Source organism: Lytechinus variegatus, chromosome 3 (genome assembly GCF_018143015.1).
Source record: "Lytechinus variegatus isolate NC3 chromosome 3, Lvar_3.0, whole genome shotgun sequence".
In the NCBI taxonomy this organism is placed as follows: domain Eukaryota; kingdom Metazoa; phylum Echinodermata; class Echinoidea; order Temnopleuroida; family Toxopneustidae; genus Lytechinus; species Lytechinus variegatus.
In genome coordinates this window covers 53342393-53367966 of record NC_054742.1, presented here as the reverse complement: position 1 = coordinate 53367966, position 25574 = coordinate 53342393, and the positions used below count along the sequence as shown (strand labels likewise).

General features: G+C 36.6%; 1 protein-coding gene across 3 annotated transcripts in view; it reads left to right on the top strand.

Moving 5' to 3' along the window:
* The first annotated feature begins 344 nt into the window (after positions 1 to 344).
* LOC121411355 overlaps positions 345 to 25574 on the top strand; it is a 40709-nt gene continuing 15479 nt past the window's right edge. Inside the window, exons 1-7 of one of the 3 annotated variants that reach the window (XM_041604033.1) lie at positions 345 to 387; positions 8627 to 8948; positions 15930 to 16224; positions 18252 to 18664; positions 19344 to 19433; positions 24303 to 24395; positions 25398 to 25513. In XM_041604033.1, the coding sequence (XP_041459967.1) occupies positions 8648 to 8948; positions 15930 to 16224; positions 18252 to 18664; positions 19344 to 19433; positions 24303 to 24395; positions 25398 to 25513 (1308 nt within the window). In that variant the 5' untranslated portion in view covers positions 345 to 387; positions 8627 to 8647. Of the gene's footprint in view, positions 388 to 6595; positions 6617 to 8626; positions 8949 to 15929; positions 16225 to 18251; positions 18665 to 19340; positions 19434 to 24302; positions 24396 to 25397; positions 25514 to 25574 lie in introns of those variants that run through there. The other 2 variants (XM_041604031.1, XM_041604032.1) reach the window with 2 other exon arrangements.

Genomic DNA, 25574 nt, shown 5'->3' with positions numbered 1-25574 from the left:
AGTGCCCCCATGCCCCCCCCGTATACGCCACGTACTGCTCCGGGGTTTTACTAATCTGAAGTGATTAGTAGGTCGGTGATTATAATTAATTTCATAAGGCACTGATTTTTTATTCCATCTCTTCCCTTTCTTATCTGACGTGTCAAAGTTTATTTCTGAGAATGGGCAATTTTCTCTAGGCCCCCCCCCCCCTTTTTGATAGCGAAATACCGGTAGGGGAGAGATCAGTGCGAAATACGGTATGTCAGTGGCACCCGCGGCACGCAGCACACGCGGCTAGCTCGAGTGGAGTGAGCACGTGCGCACGTATAATCTGTATGTTGTTATTTTATTTTGTGTAGGCCTAGGCCTAATACTGTATGAAGTATTCTTTGCGAAATTCTGTCGGTAAGTTGGTATTTGGAAATTTATCGGAGATAGGGTAAAAAGTATGGGTATGTTGTTAGCGTGGGATTTAATTAGTCACTAGGGCCTAGTCTATTCGGTTATTTTTATTCAGTCATTTCAAATGACGTTGACAAAACTGACGACTCATGACTTTCCCAATGCCAATGGCAATGCTAATTCATTGGCAATGGCTTCTCGATCATGTCGATCAGCAAAGCATGCATAGACTTTGTATGATGGGGGGACCTAAAGCTACGCACTTTGTTTACAAACGATAGAAACTATGCCAATTTTAATATTTGAACAAATTATCTGTCGCTAACTTGTGGCAAATATTCTAAAGATCATTAAGCAAGAACAAAATATCACAAAACTCACTAATACGAAAATCCCGCCGTGTTTTCCGAACACCTCTTGAATTCGCCGCCCGATGTTAGAAGGGGTCCTAAAGCTACGCACTCGATTTATCATGCAGAAAAATAGAATTTCCTGTGCCTCAATTTCTAAAATATGTTCATACTTTATAGGATATGAAATTAAAGAGAATATAGCTCAAAAATTCAAAACAGTTGTGGGTGTTCTCTGCATTTACTGCAGCCTCTGTAGAAAAAATTGAATAGGAATCGTTCGTCACTCTGCAGTCACAATTCCACACAAAGTGCGCATTTGCCATTAAAAACTGCATGCGCGATGAGTGGTGCGTAGCTTTAGGACCCGCGCAGCTTTAGGACCCCCTACCATACACAAACACCCCTGGTTTGAATAAGTTATTGTGGCATTATCGTGATATTGGGAACCACCGTTCACTTCATACTGCAGCGCTTTATTCAGTCACACGCACGGTTCCCTATTTCCCCCTCCATTCACTTTGTACACAAGTGCGCGTATGCAAATCTACGAGTGGTTCCCAAAACCACGAAGGCACGATTTGGCCGTTATTGTATATTGTAATGTGTAATGTATCGTTCTTTGGACATTTGCTTGGGCTTGGCTTCATCTAGACAGCTGGCAGGCGTCTGTTTCGAGGATTTTTTAAACATTTTTTTGTTATTTCTCCTCGTACACAGACGGCTCGCTATCGTGCAGCCACCATTAGGGCACTCTAGGCGACACCGCAATACTTACCCGTGTTAAGAAACTGGGACTCCACTCACGCGCATTTGGGCCGCCCTAGCTTAGAACTAAGCTTTCTTTCCGTAAAAAAAAATTATTCTTATGATTAAATAAATATTAATTAATACATGAATACTGTTAAATCGGTACTCACCGGTTCTCTTCTTGAATTTTCTGCCAATTTCCCACGCTGCTGGCTGCAATTCCGCGGTAAATTTCGTCGCCATAGAGAGCTGTTCATGCAACGTTATTTATAAATGGAGCGCCCTTTACGAGAGTTGTTAATGCCGCGGAGAAATCGTTAGGCATTTTAGCCTGTGTTCAAGGCGTAGCTGTTCTTTTTTTTTTTATAAAATTATGTGTGAGATCGAAATCTCAGCGAGTAAACACTCTTCCAATATGGAAGAGTGTATACTCGCTGTGATATGATCCCGATAGGGAGGCGCAACACCCCCACCCACATGGGCGCAAACCCCAGGGCCGGGGGACATGTCCCCTCACCCAAAATAGTAGGGGGCACATTATGAAATGTCCCCCTACTATTTTTGGTCATGTCGTTCAAATTCGAAATGTATTTTGGAAGAGACGATCTTACTTTTGGCATGCCCCCTTTTTTTTGCTTGTTTGCTTGTCAAATTTCTTTTGGTCAAGATGACCTTCTTTAGAGGGTGATAAACCTTCTTTTTTTGTTTGTTTTTTGCTTGTCAAATTTTCCAGCCCCTGGTCCCCCTACCTTTGGGGAGAGATTTCCGCCCTTGCAAGTAGACATATACTCTTGATATTGTTTGCGAATCTGCACGGGCGTCGATCGAGGGCTGGGGATGAGGAAAAGCGGTGAGACGAGAAAAAAAAATAGAACTTAGAAGGGGAAAGGCGACAGAAAAAAAGTGAACGAAAGAAAAATTAATGGAAAATAAAAGGGAAGAGTAAATAGGGAGAAATGTGATGGGTAAAATAAATTATGGGAAAAGAGGACAGAAAAAAAGTGAACGAAAGAAAAATTAATGGAAAATAAAAGGGAGGAGAAAATAGGAGAAATGTGATGGGTAAACAAAATTATGGGGAAAGATTCTGGACGCACTATTCATGTTTTATCATGAAAAGGATAAGTTATTTATCCGCGAGCAGACACTTTTTGATATTGTGATCTGAAACTGGATAATGATTTAAATAGAGAACAATCTGCGTATCTGAATTAACGTGTGTTTTAGATTTCGACCTAGAATTTGGGTATTCTAAGTAACTTTCTTATCATGAAAATCAATAAAGAGAGCGCAAAGCGCGAGCTAAAAATATATGATATAACAAAGGGTGAATTTAAGCTCTGTAATGCAAACACTTTGTGGGAAAATTGTGAATTGTGATGGATCACAGTTAAAAAAGAGCTGATGTATTTTATTTTTATTACTTTGAGTTTTTACATAGGACCGGAACATGCTATGAGGGCATTATGTCATATGAAATTGATGACCATCTTCCTATTTCTCTCGCATGGGAGCGCGAAATGTGTTAATTTTATGGCCTGAAAACTGGACATTTAAAGCACTTTGTAATTATGCATAAGAGGCATTATATATCTATCAATGCGAGCAGAAATCGCGAGTCGAAGTTTTTGATAAACTGTCATCAAATTAGTTTGATTTAGAATTAATATTGGGATATACATAACCGACTAATCCAAATGCTATAGCGTGCGGCGCTAGCTGATACGTTTTAACAATCTGACCTGAATAGGGAACTTTTTGAGAACTTTATGGAATACAGGAAAATAATACGTACCTGAAAATTCAAATTTTGCGAGCGCGCAGCGCAAGCAGAAAATGATAATGTTCAGATGATATCACAGACATTTTTACAGAGCACTTTTTAAAATCAATTTGTAAATGAAACAAAATAATGAAAGTTCAATTTCCCAGCTGAAATATGTTTTGTATAATGACTTCAAAGTTTGATTTTTCAAGCTCCATATTGAGCAAGATATGCAAATACCCTAAAAGACAATAAGGCGCGAAGCGCGAGCGAAAATTTTTTATCCTAACAAATAGATTTAAAAAAAAATTATTTTCAGAGTCTTCCCCTAATGTTATTTCATTTAATCATGTTCCTCCTCTTATGTTTGCCTTTCTTCTTTTTTCCTCTCTTTTCCCTTCCTTTTCTTTTTTCCTTTCTTTTTTTTTCTTTTTTTGCTCCGCCAATAGGGGGGCCCGGGCCCCTCGGCCCCCCTGGATCCGCCTATGTTAGCGGTTGTAGGTATAAATCGCGCTCTAACGCTCTAAAACTGTGTTCTTTATCAAAAAGCTGTCTTTCATATTCATTTTGTTCGCAAAAGAATATAAAGTTAATTTCAATCATTGTATATAGTTATCCTGTTTATGATAAAAATACTTAGAAATTGGGTTAGGTTAGGGTTATCAAATTATCAGGGCAGAAAAATATATATTTTTTCTCATTTTGCGCGTCGAGCTGGCACTATTTGATCTGTGTTATTATGTTTTTGATGACATTCATTGTATTCACAACAATAATTATTAAACATTGCGCACGCGCCGTGCGCCGCATGAATTATGTAGATCAGGTGAATAACTTACCGCTACACACGAGCAGTTGCTCTATATATTCTATGTAATATAATATATAGAGCAACTGCCCATTTTTAATGGTCCATAATATACCCACTTTCTTCTTTTTTTGGAACGAGTATGAATTTATCTACTGATATACTGAATGTACAATAAAAGTCATTATCATGTATTTCTTGGCATTTCATTTACTTTTTTTACCATAATTATATCACACAGCTGTTCGCATAGGCCTACGCCGTCACAAATAACAAACAAAATCTCACTTTTTTTCTTTTTTGGTGGGGGATAGATTTTCCATACGCATACGTACAATTTTTCAAATTATTTTTTTCTGCTATTTTCATAATAAACTTTAAATGATTTCGCCTTTGCACTATTATTTTTTTAAAGACAAAATTACATCATCATCATATCATCGTCACCAACTTCATTCTCATCTTTATCACCACTACCACCATCATTATTATCATCATCATCATCATCATCACCGCCACCATCACCACCACTATCATCTTCACCAAGATAAATCCTGCTTTTTTTCCTTCCTATTTTCCTCTTTTTAGAGGGCACACCACCACGCCCCCTTACTGGATATCCGCCTCTAACGTTTGTTGTTGTATATAAGTTGGCGGATGCCTCATGAAATGAAATAATATAAAATAAGGAAAGGGAAACTAATTAGAAAAAGGACTGAGGAGAAGAAAAAAGAAAGCCAAACAAACAAGAAAAAACAATATCAAAATTTTGTTGTAAAGTCTTCTACGTCAGTTTAATAATTATGTTTTCAATGAAATGAGAACATAAAAAAATGAAACAAGTAAGATGGGCTATACATCGTAGCAAAGAAATAGAGGGAAGCTCCGAGACAATAAAAAGGGTGAGAAAAAGAAAAGACTTTGAAATACTCACAACACGAGCATAATAAAAAAAATTGGAATAAGCAAGGACAAGTAGCTGAGGGACACCCCCCCCTCTCTCTCTAGTTATTTATGTATCAAACTCGCATACACAAGAATTTCTTACTAATCAAAATATTGCGAGCAAAAAGCACGAGCTGACATTTTTTTAAATATTCAAAACTGATAGAGAGACACATTTTAAACAATTCATGAATCATAATAATTATACAACTAGCTTACCAATCGAATCATTCGATTGCGACAAATGATCTGAGAATTAATGCTTTTAGGAATTCATTAAATTAAAGCAAAGTATCTCAACATTAAAATAATTAAGGCGGGCGCAAGGTATCAGCTACTACACCGATAATTTTTTTTTTGACATTTGAAGTATTTTCGGTAATCATGAAAAAGATCGGATATTTCATGAAAGCTCAAATCCCGAAGAGCGGAATATTTTTATTAATTGACTTTTTAAAAAAATGTTCTAAGCCCCATTTAATATTTGATTATAAGTCGATGCATTAAAAGCTGAAAAAATAAAGTATTTTGTGTTCCTCTATCATAATTGTCTTTCTCTTTAACCCTGGTTCTTTTTTTCTGGGGGAAGCATTTTGGTTAAAAAAAGAGAAAAAAGATAATTGCTGGCTTGTGGACGCCCGGTGTGGACGGTGGTAGGGACACCCCCCCCCCCCCGTAGTTACGCCAATATGGGACCAAATGATCCTAAATGTCCGAGGCGAAACTTGTGCAATCAAACGTTATTTCTGAATAAATTAAAGCTTGCGCTGTTCAACTTCAATCTCTTTCAGCTAAATTTGCGATGAACGCTGCGTTATGAAATATATAATTATCAACATCTGGCGAAAAGAATAACCGACCGATCACCTGACGAGAACGCGTATACGTGATCTGCATATCAGGTCCGATCGAGAGTCAGAAGTGAAGGACAACTGCCAAGAAAATCAGGAAAAAGTCGTCAAAATGTAAGTTCCCCTTCATTTCTTTCAATTTTTTGTTACTTATTGAAGCATTAATGTATCATTAAAGCAAAATTTCAACAAAAGCCTCAAATTTAGCTAGTACTTTTGTTGAAATTACAATAAATTTAGATCCACATAAATCTCTAACCCAATTTTAGCACTGATGTCGCCTATGAGGTCCATACATGTAATGTTTGGACCTCATTGGTACTAGGAGTTCCATTAGGGGACTTGCAATGCAAAATCCCCCCGTCGGGGCTTTTCAATTTTTGTCTTTAATGAATAAAAATTTCGAAAATTATAGTGACCAGAGTGCAAATTTATATTCCCTCTTGGCATCAATTGCCAAAAAACGGAGAAAAATGAAGTTAAAAGGAACAAAAACAGTGACTTACCTCGGCTGTCGCGCAAATTCACTTCCCCGTTTTATCCGATCTTAAGTACATAAACATATGGCCATTGAGTCCCCTGTACAGATCGCGCTAGAACTTCGGTCTCTGTATTTGGTGAGTGAAGCCAACGAAGTTCAGCTGAACAACCAACAAAACAGAGACCGAAGCTTTTGGTCTAGGCTTCATCATAACTTCTGGACTGGATTTACTTGCGGCAGCTCACCCGTTTGTTCGCCACTTGCATGATTTGGTCACTAAAAGTAAAACTTCACTTTCAGTTCATTTCAAAATTACTGCGAAGCCAAGTGATGTGTGAGGATTTCTGTGCAAATCTAATGCATTAGACTTTGGCAATCCTGTGCCTAGACTTTTTCATTTTTTTCTTATTTGATTGATCTTTTTTGGTGAACAAGAAAACAGGATCAGAAAACTGTCGTGTAATTATTTATCTCTATGGAGTATGGGTTACACTTTTTATGACACTTTCAGTTTCAGCTGAGCGTACGGTAGTCGATCACCATAGAATTTTGAGATTGCAAAACCAGCGGAACCCTTGAGCTATGTATTTCATATTGTCATAATTCTCTCGAGCTTTTTTGACTGAAGGATCTTGCCTTCTGTTTGTATGGTCTTCATGAATTTATTTGATTTTGTATGAACTGTGACAAATATCAGCTTCTCGATAATATTTAAAATGTGGACAAATTATGGTCACCCCATCATATTGAATTTGATCATCACATGTATTCAGCTTTTTACTATCTCGTAAAATTTATTTGAAAATCTTTAAATAGTCACTTGCTCAATCATCGCCATGGGCCACAATTAATAAGCAAAGTGATAATATGGCCCAAGTTTAAAGATAAATTCCAGTAGGCCTATTGGTAACGATCTCAAAATGACTTTTTACAGAATCTAATATAATGACCACCCAAGTGTCTGTTTGTATGAATAAAAAATAAGTGCCGAAGGATTCTGGAAGAAATTGTGTAAATGCTGAGAAATAAGCAAAATAAGCGCGGATTCGGTCACTTCCGTCGGGTCTTTATTCCAACAATAATAATACACTGTCCCACGTGTTCCTATCTGTGTTGGTGATCTTCAGTGTGAACATTTTTCAGCGTAGATTTCAAGATTTCACAAAGTTCAGTTTATGTAACTGTACCAGATCTAGATCCTCGATGATATACTGACAATTAAGCCTGGTTTTACAGACTTTCTCATGAAATCAGTGTTTACTGCAACTACTGGCATTTCTCTTTAATGGTGATGAATATATTTATACAGTCTAATTGCTATAATATTTGAAGATGCATTTTCTTTATATTTTTCTGCACTGGATGCACAACTATGACTGAGCTAGGCAAAGAGAACTAAAAGTAAAGTAAAGCAACCTTTTCACTCTTTTTATTTCCCCCTTTCACATATTTACTAGCTACATGAGCTGGGGATAAAATATATATTCTGCATGACTTTATTCTCATCAAGCGCCTTTGCTGGAAAAAGTAATGTTTTCTTTGCCGATGTGTGCTTCAAGCACTGTGGGTCGATCGTCAGTGATGGGAGATGCTCACTTTTCCAACAAAAACAGTTTGAATTCAGCTGTAGAAAACTGAAATCTTTTGAGCATTGAGTTCATACTTGCACTCTGCAATCATGATACAAATATTGTTCTATGAATTCAGATTAAAAAATAAAGTATCAAAAAACGAATATAACACAATGAAATTCAAGTTAAAAAAAGCCTAGATTTCGAGTGACATTGCAAAAAGCACATTGGGTTATATGGCTTCCCGAATCTTGTTTTGCGTTTGCCCCCTTTTCATTCCTGTGATCCTTTGTGCGTCCAGTGCCCCCATGCGACAATGGCTAATTGCGTTATGGTCGATGCAAATGATTAAGTACCTCATGTGATGGTTTGTGCACGCAACAGTACACTCGCATAATTCACCCAGAACAACTGAATTTGACATTATTTCACAAGCCACTGCAGTCAATCACCACAATACTCGCCCAATCACACTGTTATACACAGGCTCTATCACTCTTGATTTCAGGCATTAAAACCTGTAGCTAACATTAGATCTACATGTATTTCTTTACATCTTTACACATGAAAGAAGTGAAGGGAAGCAAAACAGTCAGTGGAACTGACAAAACAGAGACTTAAACTTTGTTTTGTCTACATTTTAGCTTTAATTTTTTTTTAATATACATGATGGACTGTATAATGTATTTTATCTTGTTTATCTATGTTATTTTTCTTTCAGTCATAGAAATACCCTGCCAGTATGTATTCAAGCAAAGATCGTAGAAGAGGAAGGGATAGACAAGGTGATCCTGGGAGGTTCAGCCAATCTTCAGGCCATGCTGATGTTTCTTATCGCGGTCGATATGATGATCCTAGCCCTCCTCGTTCCAGAGATTTTGGTCAGTATGGATCTAGGAACTCTCAGATGGCCACCTTTCCTGTTGGGCAGAGTTTTGATAATGATGACCTCCGAATGCGAGGGGATGACAGATATGACACCCCTGTGCTATCAAGGTCAGCCAGTGATAGGGATGACTTCTACCCTGACAGACAACCGTACAGTGAGTTAGTTTTACGAGCCTTGCAACGTGTTCATAGACCAAGGCAGCTTCTCAGAAGTCTGCCACATATCTTAACAGGAATCCAGCAATGAAGGTGCAATGCACCTTTTCATAGTGTCGTTCTTATGTCTCTATTATTTTGTCAATTTTGAAATGTGAGGCTTGGTAATGAAAAGCAGTTTGCTGGATTCTTGCAAACAAGATGCAACTTTTACTTTTTGTCAGTTGCCTAACTGTACATATCAATGTCATTCTTAACAAATTAAGGGTAATAAAATTGTGACAGCATTTTTCAGCCAGCCCTGCACCTCCGATTCCATTGAGACGCTGCAAATAGACAATCTGCACAGCATGCTGCATCCAGGCTTGGTTGCCAGCAGCGTTCTCGCCAGGATTTTTCTTACGCGTGTCGCAAACCCGCCGATTCGGTGGTGGCCGATTTTACACACGTGATGTTTTGATTTTCACATGTGCTTTGATGATTTGATCCCGGTAAAGTCAAGTTTCATTGCCAATCCGCGAAGTTCACTGTAATATTGTTCTAATCGGCGGCGCACACCAATACCTAACTTAGAGTTGATATCGGCAAAATGTTGAAATGTTAAGTTGCTGTTTATCTAAAAATGTATGGGTCTTTTTGTCTGGAAATGTTTTAAAGTGTTTTGAGCTGTATTGACTTAAAATATATTTGAAATTTTGTTATGGACTCCCGTTCTCCGAGAAGAAATATAAATCACGCATCTATCAGGACATGTTTTAACATTGTTTTGAGGTGCTTGAGTTGAAATATATTTGATATGCCTTTCGTTAAGGACTCCCGTTCTCCAAGAGTAAATATAAATCACGCATTTTTCTGACAACCGCGGGAAAGAAAAATAAAAGAAAATAGAAGTCACAAATATCTCAGATTAATGAACGATCTATTAGGAATGTTTTAAAATTGTTTTGAGGTCCTAACGAGTTAAAATATATTTTATATACCTTTCGCTATGAACTCTCTAAGAATAAAAATCACACATTTATTCTGACAACAGCGGAATTGAAAATAAAAGAACAGAATTAAGTCACAAACATCTAAGTTTAATGAACGATCTATCGGGACATGTTTTAACATTTTTTTGAGGTGCTAATGAATTAAAATATATTTGATATATCTTTCAGTACGGACTCCCGTTCTCCGAGAGGAAATATAAATCACGCATCTATCAGAACATGTTTTAACATTGTTTTGAGGTGTTTGAGATGCCTTTCGTTATATATGGACTCCCGTTCTCCAAAAATAAATATAAATCACACATTTTTCTGACAACCGCGGGAAAGAAAATAAGACAAATTAGAAGTCACAAACATCTCAGATTAATGAACGATCGATTAGGTATGTTGTAAAATTGTTTTGAGGTCCTAACGAGTTAAAATATATTTCATATACCTTTCGTTTTGAACTCTCAGAAATAAAATTCACACATTTATTCTGACAACAGCGGAAATGAAAATGAAAGAATAGAAGTCACAAACATCTAAGATTAATGAACGATCTATCTCAGGACATGATTTAACATTGTTTTAAGGTGTTGATGAATCAAAATATATTTGATATATCTTTCAGTACGGACTCCCGTTCCCCGAAAGGAAATATAAATCACGCATCTATCAGGACATGTTTTAACATTGTTTTGAGGTGTTTGAGTTAAAATATATTTCATATGCCTTTTGTTATGTACTCCCGTTTTCCAAAAATAAATATAAATCACGCATTTTTCTGACAACCGCGGGAAAGAAAATAAAACAAAATAGAAGTCACAAAAATCTCAGATTAATGAACGATCGATTAGGTATGTTTTAAAATTGTTTTGATGTCCTTACGAGTTACATGTAAGATATATGTTATATACCTTTCGTTTTGAACTCTCTAAGAAATAAAAATCACACATGTATATGACAACAGCGGAATTAAAATAAAAGAACAGAAGTCACAAACATCTAAGATTAATGTACGATCTATCTCAGGACATGTTTTAAGGTGTTGATGAATTAAAATATATCTGATATACCTTTCGGTATGGACTCCCGTTCTCCGAGAAGAAATATAAAACACGCAATTTTCTGACAACAGGAAAAAAAATAAGACAAGATAGAAGTCACAAACATCTCAACGATCGATTAGGTATGTTTTAAAATTGTTTTGAGGTCCTAACGAGTTTAAATATATTTTATATACCTTTCGCTTTGAACTCTCTCAGAAATAAATTCATACATTTATTCTGACAACAGCGGAAATGAAAACAAAAGAACAGAAGTCACAAACATCTAAGATTATTGAACGATCTATCTCAGGACATGTTTTAACATTGTTTTAAGGTGTTAATGATTTAAAATATATCTGATATACCTTACGGTATGGACTCCCGTTCTCCGAGAAGAAATATAAAACACGCAATTTTCTGACAACAGCGGGAAAGAAAATAAGACAAGATAGAAGTCACAAACATCTCAACGATCGATTAGGTATGTTTTAAAATTGTTTTGAGGTCCTAACGAGTTTAATTATATTTTATATACCTTTCGCTTTGAACTCTCTCAGAAATAAATTCATACATTTATTCTGACAACAGCGGAAATGAAAACAAAAGAACAGAAGTCACAAACATCTAAGATTAATGAACGATCTATCTCAGGACATGTTTTAACATTGTTTTAAGGTGTTAATGATTTAAAATATATTTGATATACATTTCGTTACAGACTCCCGTTCTCCGAGAAGAAATATAAAGCACGCAATTTTCTGACAACAGCGGAAATGAAAATAAAAGAACAAAAGTCACAAACATTTTAGATTAATGAACGATCTATCAGGACATGTTTTAAAATTGTTTTGATGTGTTGATGAATTAAAATATATTTAATATACCTTTCGGTACGGACTCCCGTTCTCCAAAAATAAATATAAATCACGCATTTTTCTGACAACCGCGGGAAAGAAAATAAAACGAAATAGAAGTCACAAAAATCTCAGATTCATGAACGATCCATTAGGAATGTTTTAAAAATTTTTGAGGTCCTAACGAGTTAAAATATATTTTATATACCTTTAGGCTTTTGCTATGAACTCTTTAAGAAATAAAAAAAAATGAAGCTACAGCCAAAGCAAGTGATACCTCCTTCGTCATATAAGGTACATTGCGTAATACCTTGGGTGAAGCAGCTGGGCTAGATCTGTCATCAGGACACTCGACAACAAATTTAGATAATCTGCCAAGATTTGCTGAACCATTAAATCAGGTAAACATGAGATGAAAATCGTTTCTCTTGGGTATCATTTGGGCAGCCACTGAGGTCATTATAAAACATGAGCCATGAGAGCGATTTCTTTGGGTGGTGACGGACATTTCATTGATTTTTTTTTCAATCAGCGACTATACAAATAAAAAAAAAATTATACAAATTCTAATAACTTTTAAAGTCTTTGATGGATTTTCGTAAAACTTTCATCAATGCTTATCATTATGTTTAAGTTCTTCTATGTTTACAATAAACTTTTTGTCAGGGTGAACTCCCGCTTTAATGTTTGGTCACTTGAAAATGACACCTACGTATCACGAACGTGTGTTTTCAGTAAGTTAATTTTCAGTTGGGAAATATTGGAAATATACAAAATCACTTATTAATTTTTACCATGCTTTATTTTTTTTCAGGTTGAGACTTCGAAAATGTGTTCACCATTTTCATCATTTTGCAATTCAAATTCCCTTTAGAGAGATGTTGCAAAAGGCATATTTCTGATCTGTACGATGCAGGATCTAGGGGCGGGGGAGTTGGCATGACATATCGATTAAAAATACCTAAACATCGATCTCACGCCACCCCCCCCCCTAGAACATCAATCAATAGAACTGTACACACATGTGAAAAACAATACAAGAAATTATAGTCTGTTTTAGATGAAAGAATGAAAAATAAATGGTGAATCCAGCAATTAGCTGTCATACAAATAACATTAACATCTCGCTCCCGGGATCTCGCTTTTTTCCTTTCACAAAATCCACATGTATATCGCAAACCGTTTTAATATTCATTCACATTTTCTAATATCAAGAATTAATTTCTTGATGTCAAGTATTAATTTCTTGATATTAAGGATTCATTTCTGATTTCGAGGGTCAATGTATTGCAAGAAATCATTCTGATTTTCAATCAGAAATTCTTGATATCAAGATCTTCATTTTCATTTCTGATTTTGTGCATGCATCAATATATTGCAAGAAATCATTCTGATTTTTATTCACAAATGAATTATTGATATCAAGAAATTAATTCTTGATATCAAGGTCTTCATTTTCATTTCTGATTTCGTGCATCAATATATTGCAAGAAATAATTCTGATTTTTATTCAGAAATTAATTCTTGATATCAAGAAAATCATTCTGATATTTATTCAGGAATCAATTCTTGATATCAAGAATTCATTTTCATTTCTGATTTCGAGCGTCAATGTATTGCAAAAAATCAATCTGATTTTTTTAAAGAAATGAATTCTTGATATCCAGAAATTATTTTTTTATATCAAGAAATGAATTCTTGATATCACAAGAAATGAATCTTTGATATCAAGAATTCATTTCTGAATTCGATCGTCAATTTATTGCAAAAATATCATTCTGATTATTAATCAGTAATGAATTCTTGATATCATTGCAAGTTAGAAATTAATTCTTGATATAAAAATAAATGTTTTTTGGTATCAAGAATTAATTTCTTGATATCAAGAAATCGTTTTATGATATCAAGAAATGAGTTCTTGATATCAAGAAATGAATTCAAGAAATTAATTCTTGATATCAATAAATCTAATTATTTTTTATATCAGAAAATGTTAAAATAGCTTGCCATACGCACGTCGCTGATTACAGTTCATACATCCAAGAATTTCAACAATTATTTCGTTGTTACATGACAGCAGAAATTGAGAATGAACGTTAAGAATATACTTAGCAAGTAATTACCAGGAAAATTATATGGAACAATTCATTTTAAAATCAAAATTTCTTGAAAGTTATCAGAATACGGTATCATGTAAAAATGAAAAGTTACGTCGCATCGCGGACAATTCAGTTCCAAACATTGCGTGCAGGTCCGGCTCTGGCTCAGCTAGCTACCCGCGCCAGCGGGCTGGCAAAGCTAGCGTGGCTGGGTGGCTGGCTAGCCGGCTGGAAGTGGAAATGCGCCAGTGTCTATGCATGGATATTATCCGGTCAAGTGATAAGATCGTAGTTTGTTGCCGAAATGATTCTGAAACATTCTATATTTTTGAGGATTGATGATGAATGATGCAACAATTATTTTCGATGATTTTCCCTCACTTTTTATAATTTTTTTTTTTGCCCGTGTCGCTCACTTTTTGCGCGTGACGCACCAGGAGCTTGTGGAATTTGCGTGTGTCGCATGCGACGCGTGTGTTCTACACTGGCGAGAACGTTGGTTGCCAGTGATTCCCAAACATGAATTAAAAAAAAGCAAATTATGAATGAATGCATTATGGATGTCAGCATTATGAATGTTAAAGGGGAATCCAGCCTTGGCCATAAAATGTTGTGTTGGGAAGGAGAAAAATAAATTAAACAGAATGGTGGAAGTTTGAAAGAAATTGGACAAGCAATAAGAAAGTTATTGCTGCTTTAAAATTGAGATCACTAATACTATGTAGATTTCAAATTGGCAACTGGGTAAGTAAATTATGACAAGGGGCAAGGACAACTTTCCCATAGGCCATGTACTTTATTAACAGGGATTTGTGGTTTTCTCCTAAGTACCCATTCCCCTGGGGCAGTAATCTAAATATAACCCATGTAGTATATTGTTTTATGTCCTCATGAAAGAAAAATATAATTTGAAATAAAACTTTTGGGAAAAATGACATTTTAGCCATAATATGTATTGGAGTACATGGAAGAGTAGTCCTTGCCTTACATGTACATCACTATGACATCCCATATGCGGCCAATTTGAAATCTCCATGGGTATAGTGATTACCAATATTTACAACTTTTAAAAATTCATATCTTTCTTTTTGCTTGTCCAATATTGTTCAAACTTTCACCTATCAACTTGTCTGATTTTTCTTTTCCTTATAAAAACAAGTTTTTATTTGGGTTGGATTCCCCTTTAACAAAATGGTTTGCTTATTCAAGTTATATGTTGTAAAGCATCGGCCATGAAATAAAGATGTAGTGCTCATCCATAATGTTATTTGAATATGATTAGATGATAGTATCAGCAGTGGCATGATAATCTTATTAATTTATCTTTTCATGAAAAGATTGAAAAGATTGAAAAATGACAGAATGAGATGAATTACTGATTTAAATAGATGACGCTGTATTTAGACAGCACCATCTCATTACCAATTAGTGTGCAGTAAGCAATTGTAAATTTTAAATCTTCAGTTACTTTTCAGTTAATTTTTATGAACAGATACTGTGCGTGAGTTGTTAAATTTATTTAAGGAAAACATTTAAAAAAGCGCTATTAATGAATATGCGGATAGGGTTGACCAGCAGGTGTTTAAGATTAAACACAAACTTACCCAAAAGATGCTTAAATTTTACATTTCATATCTTTACATCCATGAAATGGCCATCAATGTAGGCCTATTTGGAAATTATTATAAAGTAAATGAAGATTATTTCCTTCTTTCTTGACTCTGAAAGATCACTAGATCTAGTTACATGAAAGTATACATGTGGGACTACTGCTAATTTAAATAAACCATGGACTAGACTCGAACCAAAATGCATTGTCAAGTTGTCAACATAGCTTGCATTCATCATGTAGGTAATACAATCTTTCTCAATATAGTATGTGCACTAAAAAAACTTGAGTATAATTCCTGCGAGAGAACAACATGAACTATACTTAAAGATGACATCAATTGAAATCTGCCTCTGTGGCTTTGTGCCATTGCCATTCTTTGATCGTCTTTGAAGGTAATTCAAGAAGGGACAGCCATAACCAAAGAAGATCCATTCATGACTCTCCAACGGATCGCCAGTCTCGTGAGATGGATCTCCATCCGTCAGGTAAAATGGGACATGGGTCTTACTCCATGGACAGTGATAGGGGAAGAGACAGGGACTTGCCAATGGACACCCAAAGGTTTGATGCCCTCAGTACCAGTGCTTACCCATTACTGAACAGAGCAACGGAGTACACTGAGACTCTGGCTGCTAAGGTGCAGTTGCAGAAGGCAATCTTGGCAGAACAAACCCTGCTCCTTGAAAGGTAAGACCTTTTTTTCCACACCCCTCTCCTTTCCTCCTACCTCTCCACAATACAAATTAATTGGATCTAATTTTTGCAAATTCTTTTTTTTTATGATTGCAAATTATATGTAGCAAGCATTTGAAATGCAGTTAAATCCTATTTTCAGGTTTGGTAAATCCACACAAAGAGAATTTCACCAAATATGTATTAAATGAATATGTGTTTTGCTGGATGAATTTTGACATTTTACATGAAAATATATTTTGATTAGATGTGAGATCAAAATGATTTTTTTTCTCTCATTTTGGTTATAAAGCTACATTTCAAGCATGGACTTGTTTTATTTTAAGGTATAGTTATTACCTCTAGCTTTCTTAATTTTAGTGACTACATGTAAGTGAAAGGGTTGATTTTTCAGAAATTAAAATCCTTACCATGCAATCACAAGACCATATGATTAAACTTTTTCACTGAAGTGCATTCCATTATGCTGTAAACAAAATTCAGTCAGACCGCAGGTCCCTATGCTAATGAGAAAAAAGGCCAGATTCATCCAAATCATCTCGTGGCTGAATCCTCCTCCATGCAAAATCTCGTGATTCGTGAGATTTTCTTTCTCTAAGAATTTACCTGTTTTAATCTCAAGTTAATGAAATATTATTGCACCATCAGATAGAGTAAAAGTTACTCTTTCATATTGGTCATTTATTTTGTATACAATATTTTGTTAAATAAGTAAATTTCTGGTCTGAAAATGTGCCACAAAACTGAATTTTCTTCATCTGTTTTCTTTTGCAAATTGTGCAAAACTTTTTATTTTGAGCCTCAATGATATCTATATCACCATAAAGCTGAACTTCTGTACTTTCTCACAATGCCACTCTTGATATGGGGCACCTTTTAATCGGGTCAAGATCACACTTTTCCCACCAAGGTACAAGACAAGATTTCTGAAATTTTGTACTTGCATGAAATCCAGAGTTCTGATTGGCTGGATAAGGTTCACAGAACAACAGGCGCAGGGTATTTGAGGAGATTACCACATGGGAAGTGTGACCTTCCCACGAACCCAGGCACTGGAACCGTTGGAATTTGTCATTGTGTGGTCTCGTTGACCAATCAGAGTGCAGTATTCTTGTTTTCAAGCTGCTTTATGTACATGGCAAATGAAAAGTGTGATCTTGACCCGATTAAACCAATTCTTATTTTGAAACCTATATCATTTCAAAGCATACATATTCAGCTTTATCATGATATAAAAATCATTTGGGCTCAAACAAAAATAAAGTGTGAAAATAGCAGCTTTTGTCAGGTGAAAATATTTATTTTGTAGCATATTTTAGATCAAAATTTTAAGCTATATTAACAAAATATTTGAATAAATCCAAATACATGATCTGAAAGAATGATTCTTCTTCTTTACAACGGTACCAAATTCATGAAATTTGATGCAGAATTAGAGCAGCAATAACAGAATGAAAAGAGGTGTTTTGGTCCGCATCAAGCTCATTAAATATGCAAAACATCTCAAGTCATGAATATCACTTGGATGAAAGAAGCCACTTTCTTGGGACCTGCAGTCTGACTGAATTAGAAAAGGCCAAGGCCTATTTTGAGGTTGTAATGCCTACAAAAGTACATGTAAATTGTCTGGCATGATTTAATCTATGTATTTGCTTTACTTTATGAAGGACTCAACAGCTCTGGAATGCTGCTTCTCAGATCGAAAATTCCCAGATATTCTGGATTGTAGTTTGAACAAGAGATTCATGGATTTTTTCTCAATTATAATTATTGGAAGACCAGGTGGTGTTTCATAAAGCTTTTATGTGATGAGCGATTTAACAAATGACTGGTGATGTTTTCTCATAATTGTTACACACAAGATTTCTATTAGCATTGATCAACAGTTTTGTATAATGCTGTGCGTAGCTTACAAACAGCTTTATGAGATGCCTGCCTAGACAGTCTCTTCTGTACTGCACTGTATTCTTAGTCATATTTAATGATGCATCTGAGGCTATCATACCCTTTCTGAATTACAGGGAGCGCAAGAAGCTGGAGATGGCAAGTCAGCAAGACATGAGACGCAATCAAGGAGTTGGACCCAGACAGGACCAGCGGAGGATGAGCGGAGGAGGTAGAGGACAAGGTGGATTTGGAGGTCGAGGACAAAGTGGATTTGGAGGTCGAGGACAAGGTGGATTTGGAGGTAGAGGACAGGAGGGAGGAAGGGGAGGCAGGCGCCTCTCTGGAGGAGACAGTGCCAGTAGAAGAAATCTTGGAGGGAGCCCGGGACAGCCAAAGCGTGGCGGGCGTGGCGCTCGTGGTGGTCGTAGAAGTCTGGATGGTGCTCCCGGGGGTATGCAGGGAAGCAAGGGTGGTGGCCGTGACAGGTCCCGGGACAGGAGTGAAGTGGGAAGGAAACAAGGCCAGAAACGCAAGTTGGAATCACTGGGTATGCTAATTAAACAATCTTATCTGATTCTTTTTATCATTTTTTCATCATTCAACATTTTAATTTCTCTGGTTCTGTAGAGTTTCAAATATATACATGTAATCTTTAAATGAGAACTGTTGAATTAATGATGGAATAGTTTGTCTTTCTTTTTGTTGCTTGAATCGAAGCATACGACCACTTCCATTGTGTGAAGTCTGTACAAAATTTTCTAAAGGGTCTGCAATCTTGACTGGATAATTAAGTGAATGCAATCTGATGGCAAAATGGATAATGGATGATAAAGTTCTGTTCTCAAAAATGTTATGGTTTATGTGTCTGTTTATTTCTTGTCTGCCATTTTGTCATGTAATGGGATATGTCTGTTCCAACACCTGAAGCCTTCATTCCATAACTGTTCTCTGAAAATTGAGCCATTCTAACAGATCAAAAATGTGGTTTATGAACATCCATTTTGCAATACCAGCTAACATGGCATGCTTCATATAGCTTTGTTTAATTCAAGTTTTGGGTATTCAGGAGTATTAGTTTGAGTGTTGCTACTTTCTTTTCAATATGAAGTGATGCAATCGTGCTAATCATTGCCTAATGTGATATTGCCTCCAAAACTTTTCTTCTTTATTGCGTTAAAAGTTTTGATGCATCTTATAAAAAAGTATTACTTTTTTATTTGTAGCAGGAGGACATGGTAGTGCTGATAAATCCTGCTTTATTTGCAGTAAGAAAGGTCACCTTGCAAGGGATTGTCCTACCAAGAAAGACACTCCAGGTTCGTATTATTTATTTTCTCATTAGAAAAAAATATTTTTAATAAAAAAATTCCAGTGAAGGTTTGATAGTTCATAATAGTTTGTTGAGGTATTGAAATCCAATTCAGTATACTTTATTATACTGGTATGCATTCAAGCCTACACCCAATCACACACTCATTGTTGTACCAAAGATGAATATCAACTTGTTCCGTAGATTGAATGGCAAAGGATGTATTTAAAGATAAATACCGGTGTGGTAATGTTCTCAAAATGAGTTCGAACTGAATCCAATAAAATGACTACCAATGTGTTGATATGTATTAATAAAAAAATATGTGCCAAATGGTTGTGGAAAACAATGTGTAATTGCTGAGAAATCATCAAAATGAGCACGTCATTCCATAAATTGTTGGGTAATTTTGTAATATTATTACATTGTCCCACATATGCCTTTTTGTGTCAGTGATCATCAGAATTGTCAGTTTTTAGCTAAGATTTCATGATTTAACAAAGTTAAGATTATTTCAGTGCACCAGAACTAGATCTATAAAAGTATGGTGGCATTTAATTGTGATTTTAAAGACTTTCTCATGAAATAATTGTTTGCTGCAACTACTTTCTTTTCCCGTTAAGATCACAGATAAAAGTCACCAAATAATTTTTTTTTCACTGCTGATATACATTTTCTTCCTATTTTCTTTCCCAATTGGAAGTATTTGATGAAAATGGAAATGATTTACAGTCCGACCTGTCTAGACACGGGACCAGTTCCAATCTGAATAAGGGATTTATCCGGACCTGGGAGACCTAATATCAAATACACACAGCTGCCTCTCCACCGGTAGCTACACGTATTCTATTGCAGTGGGCGTACACAGACAGTATTTCAGTGCAAATCATAGGCGGTTGTTTTACGGAAATGAAATCGATCAGCTGCCAAAACACTTGGATAATTTACCTACTGAAATGATTGAGGAATACCTCGAAAGAAAGAGAATGACTCAATGAAACTAAGTTTGAAATTTGTATCATTGCAGCGGACATCATAGCTTTGCAAAGTCAGCCATTGTTACACTGACTGTAGGGTCAAACATGATAGATGATGCTGTCCATAATGCAAGACGAGGCCTGAGCATGCTAGACATGTGTTGATGTTTTCCCCCTGAAATAACAAAAAAGAGAATGTGATAAAATGGTTGCGCTTTGCACTGATTTACTGGAAAATTATCCTGTCTAAGTTCTTTTGGTGATTTGGGTAAGATTTATATTTTCATAAAAAATAGTGTGGTTGTAGGTAGACTTACTATATTGAAAATGTATGTAATAAAAATGAAATTGCATACGAATTTTGAATTTAGATTAAAATATTCACCTTCCCACATACTAGATTAATAAAAAAAATTTCGGCAAATATGCATTTTTGTCTCACCTGCGAAGCAAAGTGAGACTATAGGCGCCGCTTTTCCGACGGCGGCGGCGGCGGCGTCAACATCAAATCTTAACCTGAGGTTAAGTTTTTGAAATGACGTCATAACTTAGAAAGTATATGGACCTAGTTAATAAAACTTGGCCATAAGGTTAATCAAGTATTACTGAACATCCTATTAGAGTTTCATGTCACATAACCAAGGTCAAAGGTCATTTAGGGTCAATGAACTTAGACCATGTTGGAGGATTCAACATCGAAATCTTAACCTGAGGTTAAGTTTTTGAAATGTCATCATAACTTAGAAAATATATGGACCTAGTTCATGAAACTTGGACATAAGGTTAATCAAGTATCACTGAACATCCTGCATGAGTTTCACGTCACATGACCAAGGTCAAAGGTCATTCAGGGTCAATGAACTTTGGCCGAATTGGGGATATCTGTTGAATTCCCATCATAACTTTGAAAGTTTATGGATCTGATTCATGAAACTTAGACATAATAGTAATCAAGCATCACTGAATATTTTGTGCAAGTTTCAGGTCTCATGATTAAGGTCAAAGGTCATTTAGGGTCAATGAACTTTGGCCGAATCGGGGGTATCTGTTGAATTACCATCATAACTTTGAAAGTTTATTGGTCTAGTTCGTTAAACTTGGACATTAGAGTAATCAAGTATCACTGAACATCCTGTGCGCGTTTCAGGTCACATGACCAAGGTCAAAGGTCAATGAACTTTGGCCGAATTGGGTGTATCTGTTGAATTACCATCATAACTTTTAAAGTTTATGGATCTGATTCATGAAACTTGTACATAAGAGTAATCAAGTATCACTGAACATCCTGTTCGAGTTTCAGGTCACATGATCAAGGTCAAAGGTCATTTAGGGTCAATGAACTTTGGCCGAATCGGGGAAATCTGTTGAATTACCATCATAACTTTGAAAGTTTATTGGTCTAGTTCGTTAAACTTGGACATTAGAGTAATCAAGTATCACTGAACATCCTGTGCGCATTTCAGGTCACATGACCAAGGTCAAAGAACTTTGGCCGAATTGGGTGTATCTGTTGAATAACCATCATATCTCTGTAAGTTTATTGGTCTAGTTCATAAAAAGTGGACATAAGAGTAACCATGTATCACTGAACATCTTGTGCGAGTTAGAGTAGTTTTCAAAGTCAGCACTGCTGCTATATTGAACTGCGTGATGCAGGTGAGACGGCCAGAGGCATTCCACTTGTTGAATATTTGTATCCCCCGAACAGAGTTCGGAGGATACTATGGATTTGGCCTCGTTGCGCCGTGTCCGCTGCCGCCGCAGAGATTTCCTTGTGAGCGCTCTATCAGCTGCATTTCTTGTCTGATCAACTTCAAATTTGGTATGAAGGTCAAATATGGTATAGCGAAGCCGCCTATCGATTTTGGTGTTGGCGGAGGTCACATGTTAAGGTCAAAGGTCATTTAAAGTTTACATGCAAGATTCTCTTATGACACCTAACTCCGCAACCGTAAGTCACTTTTCAACCAAACTGGGTTGGTAGATAGACTAGGGGTACCTGCATGTTATGCTGCAGTCAGAGGTCACTAGGGCTGGGACTAAAACCCGGGTCCCGCCCGGAAGCCTCGGGTACCCGGGTAGAAAAATCAATACCCGATACCCGAAAATTTCTCACCAGTATAACATATGATACATTTGATATGTATTGCGTAGTGTAAGACATGATTGTAACGCATCACAATAGTACAAAAGTTTCATTTTGCATCTCACCAATTACCCTCGAAATATCCATAAATATACCAGTTATTCAAGTGATGATGTGACTGAGATCGTTCAATCGTGGCCATGTTTCTTTTGCAGCGCAGTGACGTCATCCAGCAACTGCTACGCAAGCCATTTTATGAATGAAAATAGTAAGCATGCGCATTGCAAGCCTCAGCCCCATGCAGTATTCCGTCAAAACAAGTCTGCAATACTCTGTCACCTCGTACCAAAATTGATCTAGAATTCCACTTTCCTTTATTTCATATGAATTATGAAAGGAATTCTCAGAGGATCTGTTTTCTCACCGATACCATGCAGGTAAGCAAATTTTATTACTTCTTGCTTTTCCGTCAAAATCTTACGAAGTAGCGTCGATATTGCATCGTGTTTGTGAGTTTGTATAATCTATCGCTACGTGAGCAAAGTCAATTGATTTCCGGGTTTCGGAGCATACGAGGCAACAGCCAATCACGTTCTTGATACCATTTTAAATTCATCATAAACCGAAAATGGTAACACGATCGTGATTGGCTGGCGCATTTGACGCTTCGATCAATTGACTTTCACGTAGCGATAGATTCTACAAACTCACGAACACGATGTAATATCGACGCTACTTCGTAAGATTTTGAAATGCAAGAAAGGCAAGAAGTAATAAAAATTTGCTTACCTGTGCGATATTGGTGTGAAAACAGATCCTCTGAGAATACCTTTTATAATTCATATAAAATATAAAAAAGTGGAATTCTAGGTCGATTTGGTACGAGGTGACATAGTATTGCAGACTTGTTTTGACGGAATACTGCGTGGGGCACGGGAGGCTTGCAATGCGCATGCTTACTATATTTTCATTCATAAATTGGCTTGTATCGCATTGGCTTGATGACGTCACCTATGGGGGTTTTCCACCAGTCATATTTCGAGCGATATGATTTTCGGGTACCCGCCCGAAAATTACCACGGGTACCCGAAGAGAAAAAAACCCGAAAGTCCCAGGCCTAGAGGTCACATGGTAAGGTCAAAGGTCATTTTCAGGTCAACGTTAGAGTTTACATGCAGGACTCTCTTATGACACCTAACTCTGCAACCGTAAGTCACTTTTCAACCAAACTTGGATGGTAGATGGATTTGGGGTACCTGAATTTTATACTGCAGTCGGAGGTCACATGGTAAGGAAAAAGGTCATTTTCAGGTCAACGTTAAAGTTTACATGCAGGACTCTCTTATGACACCTAACTGCAACTGTAAGTCACTTTTCAACCAAACTTGGATAGTAGATGGACTTGGGGGACCTGCATGTTGTGCTGCAGTCAGAGGTCACATGGTAAGGTCAAAGGTAATTTTCAGGTCAACGTTGAAGTTAACATGCAAGATTCTCTTTCTCCGCAACCATAAGTCACTTTTCAACCACACTTGGATGGTAGATGGGCTTGGGGGACCTGCATGCTAGGGTCATTGTCACCATAATTATTGTATTTTTTGTTAAATTTCTGTGTGACCTCTATATATCGCAATGATGGATGATGCTTGGCTGCGCGACCCGCCGAGCATCTCTAGTTGTACATGGAGTGGTTCGTGGTGGCAATGTGGTGTCTTCTTGCCAAGAGATGAGGCTGGTGTAGTAATGTTAGTCAAAACGTTTGTCTTTGTAAGAAAACTGTAATACCTAAATGTTTCACCTGATTGTTTTCCAGCTGTAGGACGTGATGATGGTGGTGATAAGGCATGTTATCAGTGTGGTGAGAAAGGTCACCTGAAACGGGATTGTCCTAAAAAGGATTCATCAGGTTAGTATTCATCTTTTCTTATCAAAATGAAGTTTGTTCTGATTTAATAGCTTCCAAACAAGGTGTAATAGTGCACAACACTTTTATTGGTTAAGAGATATCAGTAGCAAATCTAATCTCATTAATGATTGTAAGCTTCTACCAAATATTTGCTCACATCAAAAGTGCCGCTTTCACGATGACACTTAATGTGGAAAGTCAGTTTTTTTTTCCTCACCTGTAAATAAGAGAAGTGAGAGATCTTATTTCAAATGCAGTAACTAATATCATAAATGAAGTGACACAGCTTCCAGGTCACAAAATGTTTAAGATCAGTTTTAAGATTATGGTTCCATTTTTGAATTTGATGAATCTCTGTAGCTGCTTCTGCCTTCTGACTTTCTAGTTTTGTGAAAAATCTTGCTCTTTGTCGTACTGCATCAGAAATTTTGCTTGCTGTGACAAATGTCTTATGAAGCTTAAATGCTTGCTAAAAGTGCTTTAGAAGAAGTTGATGATATCGGATAGTTGACGTCCCATGGTTGCTCCCTTGAGGTGGCTGTAGTGATTGATTTCCCATCTAACTTAGTTTGAGTTATTAAAGATGTATTTTTGAAATACTACCTTGATCAGTAGAGTAATAATGTTATTCATTTCAAATGGCTCTCGGACAACCTAATCACAGCTCCCCCTCCATCTCCCAATACCACTAATGTATACTGAGAAGACTACAGACCAAATGGAATGGGGAGGGGGGGGGGGGGTTCCCCCGTGAGACCTTTTTTTTTTTTACATTATTTTCTTTGATTGAATGCAAGTTGAATGGTTCTCTAAGATCTTACCGGTAATCAGAGATGTAGTCCTGGCCGGTGCTTCTTAGTCACACAAGGTCACCAGAGAAAACCTCCCATTGATTTTGTACACATGACTCAGTCTGAGGCAAAGGCCGACATAGTGTGGCCTTGAAGCCGGCCTGGACTACATCCCTACTAATAATATTTTGTGAATCTTCCAATCTTACAGGTAGCCGTGCGGAGAGTGGTGGTATCAGGACCCCAAAAGCTGAAGGATCAGAGAATGTCCCTCCTGTGGTCTCTTCAGATCAACCCCCACAGAAACGGATGGCCATTGGAAAGGATGTAAGATATATTACATGAATAAGGGAAGAATTAAAAAGAAACAATAGAGATAAGTGATCAT